Genomic DNA, 20,038 nt, shown 5'->3' with positions numbered 1-20,038 from the left:
CCTTGATCATTACCTTGATGACCTTGATCATTAAGAGGATTAGCTTTGCATTTTCTTTCGCGTGGTTGCATTCATTCAGAGGAAAGCAATTAACCATGCGAGTCGCAAAAATTTATTTTCAAAAATTACGTGCGTTTAATGTCAAACTTTAACACGTTAAGATACAATGGAGTTACCCATAGTAAAAAGACTTTTCAAAACATCTCTTTTTTATGTTATAGATTGAATAACATTTTTGTTAAATTATTGTTAAGTTATTATGTATTTGCTTAGGTTCATGGTAAATATATATGAAATACCCTGTCATTTACACAACATACATCACGAGTTTGTATCCTGTTGCAAGCGTTTCACATAGCAGTTTTAAGCAAATTGATGGTCTATTTAAAGTTAAAAATGTTTGCTTATATGTCTATCATATTAATCAAGTCCAGAAATTTGATATTTTAAAATTTTGAAATGACAACATTTTAACCTCGTTTCAATACCTGCAACGAACGATTGAAACCGTACCCTTTAGGAGAATGTCTCTACTCATCCCATTGGCAGTTCACTCGGTTTGTGTTTATTCTATTACCAAATACCATAGAAGTTTTTTTTTCTAAACCATGACCGCCGTGTCCCATTGTTTCCGGAACACTTTCTACGCACAATTTGACGCTAATAAAATTAAACCATAGCGGGTCAATTTTGTACCGGTGACAGTTAGTTAACCCAATAAAGAACCACAGTTGCACGTACAGCACATATGGTATCTGCTTGCGGTAAACACGGTTAGCATCGGGTAAACATTCCAATAAAAGGAATGATATGATAAATAATGATAGGTGGGGGTGGAATATGAACATTTGAGCAGTAATTTTGTGAACCTTAATTGTACTGATGCACTCCAGCCAGCGTAGGCCGAACGAAATCAATCGCATTTGATTGCAGATAATTACAATATTATTCTAAAACACCAATAAATTAAACAATATTTTTGAGGTTTCACTGGACAATGTGAGTGGAAAACAGTATAATAATTACAACGAATAATTTCGCAACATTATCTATCAAAAAATCATTAATTCTTCTATAACAGCAATCAAATATTTCTATAAAAATGGTTATAACTAACATGGGATTAGAGTTCCTAGAGTTTCCTATTAACGTTCATACGCGTTCTAACGCAATTCACGCACTTCGCAGGAAATGCCAAATGAACGCCCACTTTCTCCCGCACCCTTTCCTATCTCTCCTTTACCAGGAAGTGCTAGATGACACATAAAACATCAGTAGCGTGCGTAGGAATCACTGATTTAATGGCTTTGAATACAATCCCGCTGGTTCCTCCATGCGTTTTAGTTTTACCATACACACTATCTCCCTTTATCTCTCTCTATCTCTCCCTTCAGCATTTAGCAAATCTACATACCGCTTAAACCCTATACCATATACTACCAAACGAGGACACTTGCAACTTGGCCCGGTTTGGTATTATGGTTCCAACGGTCGATCGATGCAAATGCTCGAAACAGCACTATAATGTGAGCATCAAGCACTACCTCACCCGATGGTGGATAAATATGATGGTTTATGATTTGATTACCGCGTGGCTTATCAGGTGCGTGCATCTTTCGTTTGACTTTCGTACGTTTGCGCTTTCTCCCGCTCACGGATATTTAATGGAGCATAAGCATTTTCGGGAACACTGACTGACAACGGTGAACGTCAACAGTGTGATGTGGATCAGAATGGATAGAGAGAGAGGATAGACAGAATAAACATTTGATTACATGTTTGAAAACGTGCAAACATGAAAGAATATGTTAGGCAAGTGCTCTAAACCTTTTCAATAATAACAAAAACATAAAAATGGAAATGCAGATTTGTGAGTTTTAGTATGAAAGTGAACAAAGGAAATTGATAATTGCATATATTAACTATATTCACTCAGTCTCAATTCAAACGAACTTCGTGAATTCTTGCAATGCACCAAGGTTTTTTTCCAACCTTGGTCACATGACAAACTTTGCAGACAAATCTTCGCCCGAATTCTTAGCCACCGTTTGCTCAACTCGCAAATAACACACACACACGATCGTAAAACAAGGGCCCGCGCGGTTTAAAGTGCTTCAATGTTGTAGCGACGAAATGTTCCACAACCTTCGTGACAACCTTCACCTGCTCCGCTTAAATTCCATCAACGCCATTTAACACCGCTATACCCTCCAGACGCCGACCGCCCGTCCCTTCGCTCCGTGAATATGCACTATAACTTGTTACCCTTACTTAATCCCCCGGACGACGAGATTTCTCCACTTTCGGATACATGACGGAACCGGCATCGAGGCAAAAAAAAAGCTTATAACATTTAAGATACGTCCACAGTGGACGATGTGAAAAAAAAACGAAAGAAAATGACGAAAACTATTCCACACTCATACACTCATACCTCATAGCAACTAGCTTCGCTCGCCGTGTAACAACTTTCACCTGTCCGGGTTTCAATTCCGGTGCCCGATTGCGGCGGCCCAGGTGTTGAAATAACTTAGATCCGGGTGCAGAAGGCTACAGATCGGGGGACAACGATGTCTAGGTGTTGAATGTTTGCCACTCATTTGTTTCTAGGTTCGTAACATTGATGAACTAAGCAGAGTGCTAAATAGAGCTGTAACTCAACAACAAATCATAGCTACGTTATGTAGATCGCAAGGGAAATATGTAAACAAAGTTTCAAAACCTCTCCCGTGGAATGATTCATTTGTCTTATTTCGGACATATTTTTTATGTCTTGCGTAACTTTTCCCATTGCCTCACAGCTACTGACCCGCTCCGGAAAGACGAACAACGACAATAATTAAATTCTGTTGAATATTTTCGATCAACAGTATCACACACGTGAGAAGCGTACGTATATACACGATCAAAAATATCTACACCACCAACCTTGATGCATCCATGTATAATCCCCAATGTATTTGGTTTTATTTTCATTCGAACACATTTTTTTTCCAAAGTGGTGATGATTCAGAGCTCGGAATGCAACTGCTCGGACCACCTTCTGTTCCCATTCTCAAGGCGCGGATTTGTGTGTGCAAATACAGCACACTGACACTAATGCATTAACATACAACTACTATGAAACGTAGTTTCACTCACTTTGACATCCACTTAATTTTTACTTTGTTTTAATAACATTTGCATCCACACTTGAACATGTTTTATGTTCAAATACGCGCCTGCATGAAATTTGCCAAAGAGGGGATAAATGTGATGTCAAGAGGATGTCAAGAGGGACAACTTAGTAAAAGATCAACAAAACGGAAATACGTGTAGGCATCAAAAAACAAAAACTAGTACTTTAAGTCTTAATATAAACATTTCTTTAATAATTTCAATGAAAAATTCAGGTTTCTAAGCTGTATCAAGAGCACAAATAAACAACTCGTTTTAAATCATATCGTAGCTAATCAAGCACAGGTTTTATATGAAATTCCTGCCTACAATTACAACATAGCAGTACAGTTTCATAAAAAAAATCGTTCTTAAAACCAATTTTATGCGTTCTACTAGACAACGATTTGTTTTTGTTTCTATTTACGGTACCATGACACCATTACATTCTACTCTAATCAGTGCTAATAGATCATTTCCATGTTACACCGGAAACGGCAGAACTCTCGCTGCGATGATACGTTCCAACGAAGAGTGGCGCTGTCACAGTGCCAGTCTGACTTGCCAACGTTTTCTCGTCGGTGCTACAGGACGTTCACAATAATACATATCGTTTAAAGTTCTACATTATAGATATCAATTTATCTTTAAGGGGTAGCTTCCCTGAAATATTCCCATTTAAATCAATCAAATGAAGTATTATTAAATTCTGCACCTTTCTCTATTATGATATTGTCTTATCAACTTGTTGAATTAAATCGAACAGGTATGTTTGCATTTATGGGATTGTAGTACGGTTCTTGTGCTATTATTCAGCCCGCTTGCTCCTTAAAGAATTAATATTAAATATTCAAAAACAAACACACGTTGGTACACGCATCAGTTTCAGCGTAAGTGTGCGTAACGCCTGTAACGATGATGGGTCATGTCTGTCATATTGCTAACCTAGATTAATCGTCGCGACTCGCTTTTGAGTCGCTCTCACGCACGTCCACAATGAAGACAACCTCCATTTCGAACCTTATCACCTACAAACACCAAACAGTGGCACAGCTGCTCTGCTCACTTCAGGCCGTCTGTTTGAGACATGGCCCCAACCCCTCCTTCCCTTGAGACACAATGGACGGCTCACGCGGTGCGACATTGCAAAGGCAACAAACATTCGCCATCAGTAAATGGGATCGACATCAGTTCGGTCCCATTAAATTCGCAACCGTTCACCGTTGCTACGATGACGCGCTACCTTCCGTTTTGGTCGCTTTTTACCCATTCGCGTATCAGTTTGCCCCCAGTGTATGGTACTCTTTTTCCATTGTTGTGTCTTACATTTGAACCAATTCTACGGCGCCAACGGTTGACATTCGAATGCGTATGGGTTGCAAAGCAATGGGCCGAGGAACGAATTATTATGGTGTTGGCGCACAGAGATTAATTTGAAGAAATGTGTTTCCAAATCCTGATTCAAAACATCACGAATCAAATTTCAAAATTCAACATATTATAATTTCATTAAGTAAAGCGAAATTTCAATCTTCTTTACTGATGTACAATTCGTTCAAGAATACATTAAATCTATTGATTGGACTAATTACAAGAACGGAAATCCTCACTTAACATACATTAAGTAAGTATTTCTAACATGCTATTTTAGTCTCCATTCCGTCGTTTTTGGTTAATTTGTTTCACCTCATTTTCTGACACAGTTACCAGAGATATGGTGGCGCTATAAATAAATAAATGAATCCGGCCCATTCGCCAAACTGAGGGTGGGCCAATTTCCACAAAAGAAAAAATGCAAATTCTCAACCAAACCCATTATCAACCAGACCAGTGTCAGAGCAGACACCGTTTAGTTTACAAAAATTCTTTGAAAAACCCCGTTTAAGGTAGATTATAGGACGAGACTATCAGTAGAACTAAAGCAAATACGTACACATTACAAATAATTAAATAGAATCGATAATGATTGTGAAACAATTAATTGTATATAAAAGAAGAAAACGGCATTTTTTTCTAAATAAAAGTAAATTCTAGAAGTCTCTTGACGCAGGCGGCTATATAGAGCCCAAAAAAGTACTAAAAAAAAACAAAGGCATTTTTTCATTCGTTACGGACTGTTGAGCCGAAGTTCAGTCAGCAAAACCAATGGGAATCACGATAAAACTTTGCACCGTCTTAATCCGTACCAAAACTTCGGCCGGGCGCACAGTGGGCCCACTGGATTTTCCTATCCACTTCCTTCATTTTCTCAACTACACCCGAAACAAGAAGATTTCGATATTCAAATGAAGGTCGTGTTTGTCTGTGTCTATGAGAGCCCTACTTTCGATCGTCCTTCGTTTTCCAATTCTGTAACACAGTCATACACAAACAAACAAACACAGCAACAAATTTCTCCGCGAAAACGCCGTAGCATGCTTATCACAGCGAATGTACCACCCGAAGAACTCGGTTAAGTGGTATAAGAAAGAAATTTAATTAATACAAAAAGCTTCGCCAACTTCTGTGTCGCATTTCGAGTAGATTGGAAAACCAAAGGAAGAAAAAAGATCCGGACACAATCCAACCGTTAGGTCGGACGATTACAAAAAAACAAACAAAAAATCAATGAAGAAAATGTATAAATACCCCCAAAAAACGACAAGGTCGAAATGTGTTAAACTTGAAATGATATTTCAGTAATAATTAAAAATTGCCCTCAATTATGCACATAGAAATATAGATAGAAATTGCTTGATTTATGATTGATTGCAGTGCGGCATTTAAATTTGGTGCTAAAGAAATTACTAGCGCCGAGATCAATCCGTATCTTGCATCTGACACTAAGAGAAATCAGACTCTCAAACTGTTACAAAAGTAATTCGTGCTGCGCCGTATTCACCCGAATGCGGGTGATGTTCTTTGAAATACGCCTGGAGCGATTATGACGCGGCATCTAAAGGGTTAAACAAAGCTTGTTTTACTAAGTGGTATTATAATTTCAATTTCAGATATACGACCTGGTCGTTCTAAAGCAAATAAAAAAATATTTAAATTAATATTTTAATTTAATAATTTAATTAAATTTAATTTCATATTTTAATTAAATAATTAAATAATATTTAATAAATAAACATGAACACAAATTATCGATTATTTTAATTATAAAAATATATATTTATGTAATTAAACGTCAATAGTTTCAAAAATCAAATCATTCTTGATTCTTTAGACCTGAATTTTGGCGCATAAAAAACTGACGAAGGTCTCAAGAATCCTGGAAGGTGCAAGCTAAAAAGCTAACGTTAGCTAACGTCTTAAAAGAACGTCGAATAATATCGGGCGACAAATAGAGGAATCACCACACTGAAGGGAATATTGGTTTCTGTTACAATTATTAGGTCTACTATTATTACAAACGACCAAACTGATGGAGTTCCTATAAAAATAGCAAGAAAATAACTGGTTTACTTCGTATATTTTGTAACGAATAAGAATCAAAGATTGTTGATCGAAGGTAACGTTAATTTCTAGCAACGACTACTGGGTCAAACCTTCAACTGGGATTTTGATACCGATCTTAACACTACTACGAACAGAAGCCTTCGGGTCTAGCCATGATTGACTGCACATTATCGACAGAAGGTCACTAACGTTTCGCGATCATGATGTTCTGAGACTGATGAGAGTTCACCTAAAAATTCGTTCCATTCTCTGCTCTAAAACTTCTATAAAGTCAAAGCTTTAACCAATGCAAATCCCATCCCTGGGAATCTATTTTTGGCAGCGGAATTTGAATAAATATCAGTGACTTCTTCATCGAATAACGTTTGTCACCGGAACCGGCAATGTTCGGCAGCAGTAGGTAAGAAGGTAGACACAAAAGAGGTTTGTGTAATAAAATGTAAATGTAAGCGACGAAACTGGGATTCGTGTCTGCCTTCGCATACACGGGATACGGATGGATCGTCCCTAGCTATCGATTATGTGCATTCGCAACGATCTCACCGCACGGACGGCACACACGGTGGGTGTTAAATATGCATCAAAGAAATGGTCCCAATTCTACATCTGGAGTGCTGGTACCTACCTTGGGTATAGCGATTTGTTCATGTCCAATTCACCGACTACGCCGGTCGTCCGGAGCGACGACGCGGACGACAGTGCCGATGAAGACGGTGATGATCTGCCGATCGATCGGTGGCGCCTGCTTATGTCTTATGTCCTAAGCGTACGCTTGCGTGTATGTGTTGGTGTTTATGTTAAAGAGAGCGCTGAGTCGTCGTACCAACAACTCCCGGCGAACGAAACAAACGACGTTGCTACTGTTTCTGTTGATGCTACTATTGCGGTGCGTCTCGCACGGTTGTTTCATTGCATTGCACGTGCGTGTACGATTGCACTGGAGGTTGATTATTGCTGCTAATTTTCATCTACTAACGGAAGCTTCTGCTTCGGGCGGAAGCTGGCGTTAAAGACTCCCACCGCTCGCACACAAACACCCGGCGATTATGTTAAACGAAAAACCATGCACTCAACATTCTACTCGGGCACAAGATTTTTGCTATTTCATCTAACTTTCCTCTGCTATTCCGGTATCCTACCAGCAAGCACACGGTTACGGTTTCGTGGGCTTTTTGCCATTTACTGCCGCTTTTAGGCGGAACCGCCCTTTTGCGGGGTAACAATCGCTTCATCCACCAGAACCGTTATTGCACTTGCGTCGGCTCGTCATCGATACGATAAACTATGTTTTCTTTAATCATCGATGCACGCCCAGAGGCGCTAACAAACTACGATACGGACACATACATCCATGCATATATAGAAATATATACACGACGGACGATCACTATATTCTTCCACCCCTTTTCTATTGCCCCGCTTTGCTATTGCTCGTAAGGCTACTTTTTTTTCTATTGCAAATTGATTTTTAAATTATCTTCGCATACCATTGCTACCCCCCCACGCACGGTGTGTAATCACTTACATGCACTTTCTTCTTCTGCTGGGTGTTACGGCGAAGGTACACCCACACCCACACAACCACACACGCCCACACAAACACACCTTCCTTCCCGCTGTTTCACCTTTTCCTTTCACTCTTCTTTTTCACATTTCTTCACTAATTTGTTGCGGTGCATCACGTGTGTAACGGTGTGCGAACTAGCCCACTTGGTGTGCGCACCAGTTTCGCCTCCCAAATATACAGATTGGCAAAACAAAAAAAAACAATACTACCACCCCTGAGGCGCGGGATGGAGATGTGTCTTTTAAATTGCACCGCTGTGTAATCTCAGATGTGCGGGGTGGTGATTTACACTCTCTTTCTTTTCTTTTCTATTGCACTCTCTATCAGCACCCACTAACACAGCGCCATTCCACCCGTTCACAGCTCATCAGTGCTGACGGCTCATTTCCATTGCATTTGCGCTACAGAGAAACAATGCACGCGTACGGTGTGGCACACGAACGCAACGGGCCACGGAACTTTTCCTCCTCAATTTTCTCTTACTATCACTCTCTTCGGCGGCAGCCACTGTTGTGGAGGCACGTGTATGCTCGTGTTGTTTAATCACTTGCACCACACACTTACACAACACAAATACACTGATCACCCTAGCGGAAGAGAATAGAAAAAATAAAATATGAATAAACACATCACATACGATACATAATAGGAAAGATCTTATGCTGAGATCATGCTCCACATTATTTTGCTAAGGTACGTCGTCCACTGCGAGTGATGATGGTGATTTGTTTTCACTTTTTTGAATTTTGAGATCAATTGTCGCATCAATGACACATGTTACTGATGCATCTCAACATGGTTCTCTCGATGTTTCGTCACGAGGTTTTCACACAGCTTTTGTTGAAAGTTGAACTGACGAGTGATGTGACAGTGGACAACAACATCTGAAAATGAAAGAAGAATAAAAATAGAAAATTAGCAAGAATACATAAAACAAAACTGCTTATAGCAAACATGAATGAAACAAGCAACAGAAGTGACAAATTATCATGCAAAAAGAATCACACATCAGAAAACCTCAATCAATACATGATCGATTTGTGTAGATGGAAAAACAGTCCAATCAGTTCATCCTTGTACCTTTGTCTACTTGTGCTGGTGCAGCGATTCCTTATATGAACAACAGAAAAATAGCCCCCATGCCGGAAAGGATTCAAAAAGTAACAGAAGGAATTATATCCCTAGCCCACAGAATGGACGCTGCTGATCATTTTGCATGTGTGGCTGTTCATATTCATCATATTATTCATTAACCTGCTACACAACTCCAAATCTCCCTTAATTCCAAGTAATCTGAAAACAATTACCCCACCCTGAAGGGAAGTAAGAAGGTCAAGATCCTGGAAATAATAAACCCAAGAAAAACCACACCATAAAGGTTCGGAGCGGTAGTAGCGTCCATAGCAATTCACTGGAGCTGGCAAAACGCCAACAATTTTACTGGAGATACTGTTCATTACTCTCCAGGAATATTGCGTTTTGCTATCAACTTTTCCATTCGTGATTTGTTGATTTCCGTATGGTTTCACTCTTGCATCAGCAGCCGCTAGGGCAGAAGATGAGATTCCAATGTTTATATGGGCATTACCGTATAATTGAGCACACACTACACTTACAATCATCAGAGTTATTGAATTTCCCTCCAAGTTTAATGACTTCTCACAGCGGACAAATGATCGATTTCTTTTTGCTCAGCTGTAGCATCATTTGCCGTTCTTAACTTTGCCCACCACCACCAGCAACAGTGATACTTTTCAGCGAAACAAATCGATTAAACAAACGGCACATCGTTGTCATTATCGTCATTACAATCGTTACGATTCGTTGTGTCGTTCTATTGTCGCACGAAGAGATGGGAGATGTTTCCCTTTCGGCAATCGAGCTGGTTGACTGACATTTAAATTTAATTACACACTTCCAACGTTCCATTCATTCAATGTTGTTGAAAAAACGGGAAAATTATAGAACAACTTTCAACCTCAAATATTAAATCACGTCACGACGATCGCGTGCAGTTTAAAACAGGTATGGTAATATTAAGAAGTATGGAGACATAATTCGTGCCTATTTGAAATCCATGAGCGAACTCTCCAAAAATCCAAAACTCCGAAAAAAAAAATCTCCGAAAATCCAACGGAAAAGAGAGAAAATCAAAACTCACTTTATAATTCATCTTGTAATTGTTCTTGAGTTCCATGTTGATATACCATGTTCGTAACATTGTTTAATGCTTCGTAAACTCAATCTTAACATCGCATGATTGTTTCTCAATGGAAGTTAGATATTCCAAGCGACCTTTTTTTGTGTGTGCTCAAACTCCTTTCCCCATTATTTTTTTTCATCTATTTTTTTCACTATTCACCTATTCCGCAATCTTCTGTTCCCAAGATCCAACGTACAACCTACCAATAATACACATTTTATCATGCATCCAACTTCTACTCATGCAAACCGCGTTCCGCTTTTCCGCCCCAGAACTTGTCGTTCCTTGCCGCGTATGGCAAATTCCATACAGTTCCACAACCACATCCACAATGACGTTCATCAAACGCGAACGATAGAACATCAAACATTGGCGAACATGGGACCCTTGCCAGTGGCGCTTGCCTGGGTTGGCTAGGGTATTCAAGACCATTGGAAGAAAGCTTTTAAGAAAATCAATGTAGACAGGATCTCATAAAATTCAACGCTGCTACCATCAACCGTACTGCCATTGAACGAACATAATTTTCCACTGAGTTACCAGCAACCGCATCAGCCCGTTGGTTATAATTCATGAAACATATTTTTCACCCGTCTGTTATGCATTGTGATCAAAGAAACTATTAAGAAACAGGCAAAGTTTAAAAAGCTTCTTAACTCGCTTTAACATTTCAAACTCGTTTTTGAATTGAATACATTAATTCGACTCAAAGTCGATTTTGAAGATTATTATTTTCATATCGGCTATAACCGATAAAAAGGCGATATAACTTATTATAATGATAAAAAGAAATCACCTGATACATTAAGGTGTCCCTACATAATTTCGGTAATAAATGGGATTAAATTGGTTATTCTTTTCCATGGGATACCGCCTATGTAAACATTAGAGAACACGCCATATTTAGAGAAATTAATTGAATATTTTGAATACATTTTCTGTACAAGCGGCACGAACTTATACATAGAATGACATCGAATACTACTGAATATTACAATATAATCCACTTCTTGTTCCAGCATTTAAAAACTATGCGTTTTTATTAATAAATTTGTTGACAATAAATTACCGAAAGCTATTGCCTGCAATTCGATTGCATAAGGGAAGAGCACAAAGCCTCCGCCCGCACACACATCCATTCTCCAAAGAAAAGTGCCTTCATTTCACCCCAAACTGGAAACTCTACCCTGGCTACTAGCGACGTTTCCCTAAACGTCGGCATGGACATGCTTACAGAAAGTAGGTTGCGGTGGTAGCTGGAACGATTTCGCATCACATCGCATCGCAAGTACAAACACCGTTCGTAAGAAATGCGCCAAAAAAAATGCCCCAAAGCTCTTCGTTTTAAGACCACGGCCGTGGAGGAGGATAGAAGCATCGTTATTACCGTCGTGGTACGCCATTTGATTTGGACTTTCGACAAAATGGATTAGAACTAGCGCACAAGGAATGCAAAAGCAAATAACAGTAAAAAAGTGCGATAAAAAGAAAAAAAACCAAGTGTACCATTTTCAATCGCCAACGTAACCAACATGTACGTTTCACACACATACACACTCATAGTGGCTCCAAACTTAAATACATACCGGCATGAACATCAGCACGTTGAATACACACCCGTAATGCTTTTGCAAACCATGGTGAGGAGAATAGTATCGCCACTCTGCCCTACCAGAGCCATGAAAAGGCGCAGGAAAACACACGCATACTTACGAGAAATAACGGATCCCTCTCCTTTTCCACCCACAATTGGCGAATCTTCTCGTTGAATGGTTTATAGCGATTAGAAGCGATTTGCCACACCAAAAGCCAGCGAATGCCACCCTTCGCAAGCCGAGATAACCAGCCGAAAAAACAAAAAATGGCAACAACTCTGCGTTGCAGACGAACGATTTACTTTCCTACTTCCAACGGGACAATCTGAGTGGTCTTATCGCGTGTAGTGGGGGGGGGGGGGGGGAAGAGGGAAAAAAATCCTCCGTACATCAATGGAAGTAGGGAGATAATTGAATTGAGATACAGGCACTATACGCCACACACACCCACACTATCATTCTTGCTCAATCGAACGAACGATATTGTCCATAAAATGTCGATAAACGCGGCACGAACTGCTTTACGAGTTTTGGGGAGAGAAAAAAAAACACTTTCAAATGCCAAAGCATTTGTCAGCAGTGCAAACGGACGGATAGTTTCGAATTTGCTCAAACAAGTTGCTCGATGAAATATTTACGCAGTAATGTTTGACAGCAACTAAATTTAATTTAATTATGCTATGCAATGTATTCTTCACCTAGTATCTGTTCCCTCGGAGAGCTACACGGAATGGGGTGTAAAATCACACTCGGTTTGTTTGTTTTTACATTGTGTTTTTTACCCTTCATCCCTTAAACATACAAAATCAACACGACTAAGTGGATTAGTTCACCTTCGTTTTGGCAAAATAAACAACGCAATGGTGCTGCGAGCTAATCGGACAGCATAATCCCGCCGTTTTATCCTGTTATCCGTACTTTGTACGACTTGCGCCCATTCAATACGTTTATTCGACTCTACTACTAAAGCTTTGTCGGGGTTGCTTGGTAATACAGGGTTTACGAGTTCAATTCGCAAAGTCGCATAGCGTTCAACTTGAACTAGAATTTGCCAAGGTAGAGATCTAGAATTCTCCACACTCGCTCCACATCTTGTTCAACAGGAAGAGCAAAAAAAATCATTGCAAATGTCCAAAATACAATTACAAAGCCTTTACAGTATGCATTGAGTGGCACAACAACCTCAAAAGGCCATATTTCCTGATAGTCCTGATAGTCAGTCTTGCGTCCGGAATGCATAGAGGAAGCTACAAACAAATTCAGCTTCCAATTAAAATCCAGAAAGATCGAAGGATTTTACATTCACCAAGACACATTCTAGTTTAATTTCCAAAGAGTTCAAAAATGGCTTCGACTTTGGGGACAGTCATAACTTGAGATAAGAGCTACAATCTTAGCACGGTATCTGTCAAATAATCGACCAACGTAATTCTTGAAGAAATTTCATTAAAAGCTCATTAAGCCTCTGTACGTGTTAATGCATACATAAACACTATTTAAAGGTATAAAAGACCTCTTTGCCCACTGAACTCGAAACCCCTGTAAGAACCTTTCTAAACGCCATAAACGCAATTGCTATAACACTGTGTTCGAAACAGTTTGATCTTCAAAATCTTCAACTGCAAAATGTAATCCCGGTCTTGGTCAGATACAACTAATTGACCTTAATTGTTACAATAGATGGGCAATGCTGATATTCTGCCCCAGAAACTCATTAGAGAAACAAAGAGAAATAGAAAAAGATCGTGAGAGAGATTGAAGGGATGAATGGAGGGAAGCATAGAAAGAGTTTTCGCCCGTCCTAGTCCGATGGTCCGAAAATAGAAAATATATTCAAAAGCAACAGCCGCTCACCGAGACGGTACAGTATTAGTCACACACAAATCACGGTGCCATCATAAAAAAGGCACACAAAACAAACCTCGACGACGACGAAATACAGCAGCGCGCACACAGAACAGAACCCAAACGGTGGGGACACCTACCCAAACACCCACGTTCTACCGTGTGCACAGCATCAAGTGGCGGTTGCGCCGGGATCAACAAGGGGAAGACATTTTTGTGCATTTTGTGCACACAGAGCGAAGGGAAGAAGTGCACTTAAAATCTGTCTGCTGGGCGGCCCCGTGACGAGGTGACTTCCTTCTGCGGCGGCCTCTTTTCGCAAAACATCCCTCCCCCCCTGCGCCCAAGGCCGCCACGGTTGAGAGTGAAAGGAATGTTACTTTACGGGACGGTCTTTCACTCTCGGCGGGTGTTGCGCGCGCGTAACTGTGTGTGCGGTATTATCCGATGAGGCAAAAAATGCCACCCCCCGCCCCAGTGTACGCGTGCGATCGAGCTAACGAACCGTCCGCTTTAGTCGACATTACCGGATACATCTTCGTGGGAGAAAGTGTGAAAGCAAACACAACGGATTCGATGCGAAAATGACAGTTGGAGTTGGAAACAGCAGCTAGACATATTTTCATCGCAAATTGATGAATACTTAGCTTGTTTCATTCAAGCGGATCAGAACCAATAGCCACAATTTTTCAAGCAAGTTGAATTGGACCAAACATAAGTGAGTAATTGTACATCATACTTTGATACATAAAAATAACTCACACTGATTACTACGAGCTCTAATATGGGGTGGCCTCCGGTGACATAGTCGCAGTAGTGCCAATCTTTACACAACACAGCCGATATAGAGTCCCATTTTTTTAACAGGACCTCATGAAATCTTCCTAACAAACATATCAGACCCTAGAAACGTAATAGTTCTTTTTGGGTATTTATTGTAAAAAGAATTCTCAGTGACAAAAACATTTGTCGTGTGCTACGTCACAGCAACTAGTTTTTAGGTTTCCACTGTTGTACTTTACTGTATTTTAAAGCTACCTGTAAGTCATAGTTATGTTAAAGCACCAAGCTGTTGAACTTTTCCAGTTCGAGTACGCTTGATTCATCATGTGCCTCCCACGCTCAACACAAACAAAACCACCTGCTGGGTCAAAGCACCGAAATTTGAATCCTAAGGCATAACACAAATATACTCACACCGGGCCACTAAAAATAGACCTACGATAAGGTAGCGACAGTAGCGTACAATATCGGCGGCACGAAACCGAAGTAACATGAAATATTTAAATGAAACCAAAAAATGTTGGCAAGCAATCAGTAGTGCATTTTGGGCGAGAGCTCCCTGCAAAACTACGATTAAATCCGAGCCTTCTGCTCATGCTTTATCCTATGCACTGCATCATTCTTATCATCATGTCCAAATAAAATATTGTTCATTCGATTATTTTACATTCACTTTAAATAATAACGAAAGGAGATAAAGCAAGGTGAAGAAATATTTTAAAAAATAGTAATATAAAACAAATCTTTTTTTTGGAACTTACAAACATTTTTTTGAACAAGATTAAAACTACTATTACAAACAATTTAATGTAAATAATTAATTAAAATCTGCATTAAAAAAAATTCTTAAAAAAAATACAAAAAGTTAACATATAAATGTTTTGTGTTTAAGTTCACCATAGAAAACTAGCATGGTATGCAAACTGAAAGTTCAAAGTTCGATCAACGTTCCATGTCCGTCATCGAAATCGCATAACCATTTCATCTCATTTGAGTTGTATAATAATGCAATAAACGGAGAATACGACCGTAAAACATCCGATCGAACCCAGTGAGACGCGCACACACCGATTTTAACGATTCCATACGTACCCCGGAGCAACATACCTCACACCGGAAGCATACGGCGATGTAGTGATGCTCGTGCTGAGGAATGTTCTTGCAGTATATGCAGTTTTGCGAAGAAACCAACTGTTGCTTGCCATCTCGATCTATGGCTATTTTGGACCTCCGTACCAGTAGTGAAGGCGTATACCCCCGTCGCAACAAATATAGGTGACGCGGTTTTTATGGCCGATTAACGACCCTACTTATTCTCCGCTTGCAATCCGAAACCGAACATTGGGTGCATGTGTGTGTGTGTGTTCAAGGGAAGCACTGACACGTCTAGCATATCCAGCCTTGCACTTCTTCACAACCGTGCACGTACCATCGGTAAGGGTGTTTCTCATTATGCACTCACAAATTCTCATACACCATCCGAGAGATCGACACATTGATTGTGCTGCTGAAGCCGGTGGGACTCGTTCACAACAAAGTTGCAGCCGATCGCTTCGCTGTAGCACACACCCTTCAACCCAAACCTGCACAGGGGGTTTTGGAGATGCATTTAAACGGTCGTAAAATATAATGCACTCATGTCGGTCCATAAAAAAAACACCGTAAGCACAAGAGAGATAGAATGTGAAGTGTGGAGTGCACGCGTTACGGGAGAAGAACGATGGGGAAGAACAGTAAAAACAGCTGTCACAGCCATTTCTCTCAGTGTCCCCAATTATGTGTTTGACATCTGTTTATTCAAATGTTTCACTTCCTACGCTATAACACGATAACATCCTGCACAAAGTCGATCGTTATCTTAACTGTGTGAAATAGTTGAAAAATGAAACGAAGCGTTATGGTTCAAAAACACAAGAAATCAATTGTTCGTGGTTTCCTAATGCTATGTAATAAAATCACTATTTCTCACGGAAATAAAAAATAAATAAAATCAACAATATAGCGTACAAACGAGGAGCATTATCCTTGCAAGAAAAAAAAACTTGTAAGTAGTGATGTGCGCACCTGCACCTGAACCTGAACTAACCGCTTCGGAGCAGCATTGAATCCAAGCAATTATCAATGCAGATGATTGATTTGTTAATAATTGATGTGTTATACTGAACTTCAAAAAAAAAAAACAAGATTTTCCAAATAGCCTTTGAATGTACACATGTAGTGGTAGTTTTTATTAAATTTAATTAAACACCTTCTGGCCGGTGTGACCGTTAAATTATTAATAAAAAAAACCGTTGTGTCATGCAAAAATTGACGGTTTGCCGACGATCACAGCACGGATTGTGTATATTTAACAAAATGCCATAATGATTTCAAAACATAATCGATTTTTTATTTTAACTTCTAATTTTAAATCAGAATTCAAACCTATTCCAGAAACAAACTCTAAGCCGGATTCAAAAATAATTCTAAAGGCTTTTTTCCCATCCCTACTCTTTATAATGTTTATTTGAAAACCTCATAGAATTAATCCCATTGGATGGAAATCTTCTAAAACTATCTAACGAAAACTGAAGTTAAAGTATATTAAATTCATTAATATATTTTTAACGCATTTCAAAACTATCGTATGTATCGTACAATCTTGATTTTTTCAATCACTCTATAGTTATGTAACACCTGCTTCATGGTAATAACCAATATTATTTATCCTCTGTTTCTAATTAGATATCTTCCTGTTTTCTTTTCACTTTCTCTTTTTCTTCCCATTCTATTTACTCTGTTTTGTGATTTGTCCATTTCCTCTTCTATTTGTTTCCTTCCTTTTTGTCTTTCCGGTTTAGTTGTACTCGCTTGTTCCTGCAGTTTTCTTAATTTGCTCTTTTTGTTGTAGGGTTTAGTTTAGGGCCTCTTTAGATTTAATTTTTTTTTATATCTTTGTACAGCCCGCGAGGCAAACAATTTTTTGATTAATAAATAATAATAATAAATAAATAAATATTTACTCATGATGGTCGGCAATACAATCATGAGGCAAACCTGGCAATACAATCAATAAAAAATACTAGCAACGAAGTGTTTTTGTTCCTCACATAACTTGTTAGATTGTTTGTATAGGTTACCTCTTTATAATGTTGTATAGCCAAAAATAACTATTGTCCATTTATTCACGCAGTTTACATACACGTTTGATATCAGCTCTTATAGTTTACATTTTATTAGCAACTCCGTAAAATAAATTAACTGAAGGATAAAATATAAAATCATTTAAGCAAGATAAAATATCAGATCTCTAGTATACTATTTCGATATTTACCTACAAAACACAGAGACAATGTATACTACATCTATGTCAAAATGAAATTCAAAAGCCTGCCTGCCTTCTCCCTGAAAACAACTCTTCAAATAGCTTGACGAGCGTTTGATTGATCCATCACATTGCTCGGTCACGAATATCATTGGCCATCAACATAAAACACTGAACGCCCCCTAACGGCAACATAAAAACTACGCGCCAACCAAACCATGGGCAAACTAGACGGTTACATTTTCCATTTGATTCTTGCCATTCTTGATTGACCAGCGTCACGCTATCACACTGCGCTATTGCGATCGAAAAGAATTCCAATAGTTCTCCATTATTGATCAACCACAATAAGAAACATTGCTCCGTTTGCTCTCGCCTTTTCAACCCGGTGCAGCATACATAGTAAAGTGATATAAAAATTGTGCCCAGGAACAGCTCTGCAGCCAAATTCATTCGCCTTCCGAGCATAGACAAACAAGCGTACCCCGAACAGAAATCGCGTTGTGGGAACGTGAACCACAACACGCAGTAGAGTGCTCGTTATCAAATCGATGTTCATAAGTCTAGCATTTTTTTTACCCTTTACTCATATTTGCAAATACAATGGAACGGTAGCAGCAGTTTGCTCAACAACAAAAAACCACCCCATCCTGGCGTGACAGCATTTACAATTGTTTTACGATTTTTCTCAATTCTACTTCCATTTGCCTTAACTTTGCACAAACCACAAAACTCGATTTTCACATATGGTGCATCACTGCACAGAAAATATACAACTTGTAAAAAACAAAAGCAAAATGTGTACCGTACCCCTTTCGAACGCTAAATAGAGGAATACATGCATCCATTTTGTTTATTTATTTGGTTGTGTTTTTTTGCAGTAGATGCCTGCTTGCACATTTGCACCGACTGTCTCTATTGTTCGAGAGCATTTCGGTTTTGCTCTTCTCCTTCCGGCAAACCCATTGTGCAAATGCAGCAAGCGGCGAACAGAACTTTGCTCTCAGCATTATTAATTTCTCTTCCTTTCTTTACGCGTTTGGTTTGTAAGTTTAGATGCAGGAATGCAGGAAGAAAAACACTGCTAACTACAGCAAAAGTAGCACTGTTACATTAGTTTACCGATTGTCATGCAACTAGCATGTTTTTGTTTAATCAATTATGTCTAACTTTACAAGCTTTGTTTGGAGTTCTGGACAATTGTCCATACAATAATTTTCCATTTTTAATGTATCTTTTAATTTTTGATTGCACAGACGTCTTGCAGAGGTAAAACAATATTGGTCTACTAATACTACTACTACTACTACTACTACTACTACTTATTCAATTTCTTATAAATGACACAGTGTTCTTCATCAGAGAAATGTATGTAGCAATGAGTGAGAGTGGATTCATAATTCGAATAACTCTTCAATAAAAACTACAGTGGAAAACTATTTTTAAAAAAATATTAACCACACGACTAGTTTTTGATGTTGGATCACATTAATTTGCATTTCTTTGAAAACCTGTTAAGCTTTTTGCGATACAAAAAAAAGAAAAATCTAACCACTTTACTAAAAGCATAAGCACAGTGATTACTGTTTGCAAATTTATTTTGTACAGATAAGGTAAAAAAACAAATAAAAAACAAAAAAATGTATCCATCATCTCACATAAAAACGCTTAACCGTAGCAAGAAAATGCAAAACAACTGTCGAGAGCTATAATCGGCCGAACAGAAATTGTGTTCATAGCGAAAATAAAACATTGTGACACATTGCTCCGACAACTGCGGGCGAGAAAGCTAGTCTGAAGATTGCTGCTAAGAGGACCGGTCGAGAAATTTGTGGGAGAAGATGGAGCATACTACCCTGAATTTAGTCTTGCGCAGTATATTACCAAATGATTAACCAACGAGTCCACTACCTGGATGGATGTCCGGACGCATTATTGCGAACAGTTTAATGCCCTTTTCCAAACCCTTAACAGCAAAACTTCCAGTTAATTTATACATTTTACTGTTACATGTACGTTGGCATTTAATTTATTTTCATTTTTACGATTCAACTCGATTTTAAAGAACAACGTTTACTAACAATATCCAAGTAATTATCGACATTTCAAACATATTAAGGATTAAAATATATTTAAGTATT

The 20,038-nt window shown here is 38.9% G+C and overlaps 1 protein-coding gene across 1 annotated transcript in view; it reads right to left on the bottom strand.

Annotated features, from left to right (window-relative positions):
- LOC128305669 (uncharacterized) overlaps nucleotides 1–20,038 on the bottom strand; it is a 75,667-nt gene that overhangs the window by 43,668 nt on the left and 11,961 nt on the right. The window contains exon 2 of the mRNA XM_053043238.1: nucleotides 7,226–8,745. Within this exon, the coding sequence (XP_052899198.1) occupies nucleotides 7,226–7,248 (23 nt within the window). The 5' untranslated portion in view covers nucleotides 7,249–8,745. The remainder of the gene's footprint in view (nucleotides 1–7,225; nucleotides 8,746–20,038) is intronic.

This window comes from Anopheles moucheti, chromosome 3, assembly GCF_943734755.1.
Source record: "Anopheles moucheti chromosome 3, idAnoMoucSN_F20_07, whole genome shotgun sequence".
Lineage (NCBI taxonomy): Eukaryota > Metazoa > Arthropoda > Insecta > Diptera > Culicidae > Anopheles > Anopheles moucheti.
The sequence above is the reverse complement of the archived record's forward strand: the minus strand, read 5'-3'. Positions and strand labels throughout refer to the sequence as shown.